The sequence below is a fragment of the Lepeophtheirus salmonis genome, chromosome 9 (genome assembly GCF_016086655.4).
Source record: "Lepeophtheirus salmonis chromosome 9, UVic_Lsal_1.4, whole genome shotgun sequence".
Lineage (NCBI taxonomy): Eukaryota > Metazoa > Arthropoda > Copepoda > Siphonostomatoida > Caligidae > Lepeophtheirus > Lepeophtheirus salmonis.
In genome coordinates, this window is record NC_052139.2 from 30814599 (window position 1) to 30819021 (window position 4423).

A 4423-nucleotide genomic window follows, 5' to 3' on the forward strand; every position below is an offset into this window, starting at 1 on the left:
TATTCCAAAGGAATTCGAAGTTCTTCAAATGAATCAGGATAAGATTAATATCCTTCAATTTTGTGAGACTGAAATAGGACTTGTTATGGTTGAACGAGGTATTCTCATAAAGGGGGACCTTTCTTTTCAAGCTTTTTTGAAAGGTTCAATTTTACCATCATAACACTTTTGGAGTTTTCCAAGTTTCGAACATTGTGTCATTCGTTAAAAGCATTCTAGCCAAAAACGAAGAATTTCTCATCAAAGATGCATTGAACAGACTATATGTAAAAAAAGTAAATGAAGCTGTACTTCCCGAGGCGAAAAAAAAAGCTGGAATTAGTTATCGAGCGAGGAAATTTGGCTCTAAGGAGCTAAAAGATATTCCCTAAGCTTATTCGGAGCTTCAGCAGTCTTTAAAACAACTTCTTCGGCTTGTCAAACTTTGTATAATGATCCATTTGTGAGTTTCCCTTCTCCAAGGACTCTTGATTGTTGGATACAACATTTAAAAGTCAGTGGAGGATTTCACCTTCATACAAAAGCCTACCTAAGAAGAATAGTTCCAGAACTGAAGAAATAATGAACGGGTTATCATCCTCCTTCTTGATGAAGTTTATTGCACTCAGAGAGTGGAGTTTTCTGGAGTAAATATATCCAGGTTGAATGATCGTGACAAAGTGGCTAAGACTGTTCTGTGTGGAATTATATACTCTCTTGGGACTCCTTTTACGACATTTGTTATATACAAGAGAGTTACAATTTGATTAGTGATAACATAAAAGGATTAATCGATACATTAAACTGAAAACTCGAAGAAATCGGCTTTTATGTTCTGGCTTCCAGATTTGATAATCATGCCACAAATCCAGCTTATGTAAAAAAAAAAAAAAGAATGCTTCTCAGAGAGAGTTTATTCTCATCCTCTCAGCACCGAATGAATTTTTTTAGAATCTTTTACTCAACACCTGTTTAAATCTATTTATAACAATTGGAGGATGTCTGAATCTTTTGTCTTACCTCAGTTTCGCTGTCAAGACATGGGATCGCCCCAATTCAGTCATATAAAATAACTTTACCACCTCGAAATTAGAAAAGAAACACAAATTGTTCTCTTATTAACTAAAAAATGTCTTCACCCATAACTTTCGAGAGGAAATCAGTCCAATTAGCCAATTCAGTGATTCCCGAAAGTACCATCCCCGGGTTGGAATGGGTTTCCAATCATGGGTTCCCTCATTTCCACCTGACTATCCCCTTTCTACGTTTAACTAGAGAATGTTGTTACCGCCTAAATGTAAAAGAATTAAGTGCCGCTAAGAGACTCCATGATCCTTCAAGAGAAGCTATATATCATGATGACTCCTCCACTTTTCTTCGAGATTTTTCTGTCTTTCTGAAAGAATGGGAATACGCGTATTCGTTGACACCTCAAGCCTTCTTCTCTTTGAGCCATACCTGCAAAGAAATTCCTGCACTGGCTCTTCATCTAATGGATGTTTTGGACTTTGATTTCGTATTAACAGGGAAGTGTCAATTAGACCTCATAGAAAAGAGATTTGGTCGATATTGTATGATGGCAGGTGCTAACCACTACATCTCTATGAGACAACTACGCTTGAGAGTTTTTTCTTAAGTATACCTAAGTCCCAATTAATGAGTTGTCTGGAATCTTTGATGAAGCAAATGAGTTTGAATGTGAAAGGGACTCCAATTCTGCATCATAAATATATGTGAATCTTCTAAAGAAGTTGACTTTGCCAATGAACTTTGTACCCAATACTGTACTTTTTTACATTGGAGGCTTCATCAGATCCGTTAAAAAAAAAAAAATCTTACCCTAGTTGAAGAAAACTATTAGTCGACGAGAACTCGTTGGATGTAAGCAAGATTAAGGCCTCTTCATGGTTTGGGATATTCGGAGCTCCTACATGTCTGAGAATCAAGTCCGAGGAAAGATCAAGTCTTCTTCATGATCAAGAATATAAATCTGACAACATATTCAAAGAATTAATATTTGTTTTTGTGACTAAAGTATTTAATTGTAATATGAAAAATGATGTTAAGTCCAAAAATGATAAAGTTTGTCTTAATTCTAAGAAAAAAAACAGGAGAAGAGAGGCAAAATGATCATTTCAGCCCTCTAATAAGTGATATTTTTTTCTTTTTCTTGATGATCCTTAAATTGAAATATATAGTTGTATAAAAACATTTTCTTCTAAATTTCATTAATACATCTTTGGTGATCCTCTTAACATAGGTTCCTAAAGAAAAAGGTTCAATAGCTCCCGTCACGTGATATTCCTCTCCTTCTCTTCTCTTTCTACAAATGTAGAAAGGGAAACACTTCCTTAGTAAGAACAGTAGATTGTTTATTTTTTGGCCATGAATAATCTGTAGATATGAAACCTTCATCTTGAACCTATTTTATTCACGTCTGAACTTTGAATAATGCTTAGAAAATTTGCGACAAATAAAAAAGTAATTTTGGTTTATGATCTGGATCCAAAAGTTCGGGTATCCGAAATTTCATCAAGTCCATTGAATGTTTTCTCTTGGTTCAGATGCCCCAAAATGATTTTCACTAAGGTAATAAATTACATCATAATTGAAGGCCTCAAAATTGTACATTTTACTACATAAATTAAACAAATTCGCAATATATCTTGGTTAAACTTCATCAGGACGAGTAGTGTTGGATCTGTCTAAAAAGACTATCAGTCTGGTCCTCAGAAAAAAAGTCAGTCATAGTACGGATCTAACACTAGGGACGACAAAAGTAGATAATTAGAGAAAAATATCTTAATTTAATAATTAATTTTTGTCTACACTATAGAAATAAGATTGCATAACGAAGTAATAACATATTTTAATACATTTTAGGGTCAAATATATAGAGCTAAAGGTTTAAGCTCACTATTGTCCTTAATATGAATGAAGGATTTCTATTCTTATAAAATTTGACAATGCTCACGTCACGAAAAAACTCTCCCGGGTGAAAGATGATTTTGAAATAAGATATTTATTGATTCTAAACAGGGGTAATAATAGTTATTAATGATTGGGTAATAGGATGTATAAAAAAAAGCAAAATTTAAATGTATAACAACACACATATTATGTATAAGATAAACTTTAGAGTTCAATCTTGATTCTTTGTTTTTAACAGGTATATATATATATATATAGATCTTTTTACAGGTTTTTTTTTTTTTTTGTCATAATTGTTTTAATCATTCTACTAATTATGGTAATTGCACATGGAGAGAGATAGTTGTAGTTAGCATGAATATATCACAGATAAAAAAGTTTGAAATTATTGATAATTTTAGATTGTTTATTGCACTAAACTTTCCTTGGTGGTTCCTCCTGGAGAGAAGAGTCTATTGAATGATGTGAGATGAGTGGCTTACAACACCCATACCAGAGTTATTAGAAGAAGAGGAAGTGAGTAAGTCATTGTCATTATCATCCGCCTGTTTCAAAAGCCCAGAGAGTGCTCCAATATACGTCTGAGCCATTTGAAGCGTTTCAAATTTCGATAATTTGTTATCAGAGCCAAGATCCGGAATCACGTCCCTCAAACGCTCAAATGCATGATTTAGCCCATTCATCCTCTTTCGCTCACGTGCATTGGCAGCTGTTCGACGACGACGAAGGACCTCTGGCGATGGGGGCCGAGTGGATTTCTTTCTTCCTCCGCGACTCTTTCGAGCATTGGGTAAATTATTTCCACCAATGATAAAGTTTTCAAAACTGGGAGATGAGTTGGGCGCTTGTCTATCATCATAGGATGATGAATGATCATTGGGACTGTGATGTTGAGAGGGGGATAGGTGTTGGGGTGTTTGTGGGGCTAGGTGGCTTTTGTAGTCTTCAGGGATGTAAGGTGGATAGTTGCTCCAGCCACCGTCGTTCCATTTGGAATCTTCGGGCTGGAGAAGATTTCGGTTGTCGTAGAAGATGAGTGTGTTGTCTGGAATAGGATGGACGTGGTTGTGGTGGTGATGGGAATGATGAGAGGGTTGGGATCCTGTGGAGGACAGGGGTGCAGATGGAAAGAGGGATGGAGTAACGTCATTGGTTCTGAAGGGCTCCATTTTCAATTCATGACTGGTTAAAAACTCGAGTAGAATGGATGACGTTGAGAACTTGCGCCGTGTAATTCAGGGCAGGCGAGCCATATAATAATTTATGATGACCATTTATAATTATTTCATTTTTCTTACGAATAAAAATGACGGCTTGAACCACAGGTATGCATGCCTCTTCTTACAGATTTGCATGAGACCGACATCTACGAGAAAGGAAAGACACTTTATAAAACAAACATACAAGTGAGTGTTCAATTTAATTGCAAGCCTCTAAAGAAGCATACTAATATAATATATATAACTGAAACTGTTTCTGTGTAAGGTGTTAATTTATTGGCATCCCTCAAACG

The 4423-nt window shown here is 35.5% G+C and overlaps 1 protein-coding gene across 1 annotated transcript; it reads right to left on the bottom strand.

Moving 5' to 3' along the window:
* Window positions 1-3033: 3033 nt before the first annotated feature.
* On the bottom strand, window positions 3034-4169 carry LOC121124243 (uncharacterized). Its single transcript, XM_040719399.2, has one exon. It carries the CDS (start codon window positions 4077-4079, stop codon window positions 3363-3365), a length of 717 nt encoding a protein of 238 aa, XP_040575333.1. The 5' UTR covers window positions 4080-4169; the 3' UTR covers window positions 3034-3362.
* Window positions 4170-4423: the final 254 nt, after the last annotated feature.

Coding starts and splice junctions, on each gene's coding strand:
- LOC121124243 (XM_040719399.2), bottom strand. CDS start 4,079: ATGGAGCCCTTCAGAACCAATGACGTTACTCCATCCCTCTTTCCATCT.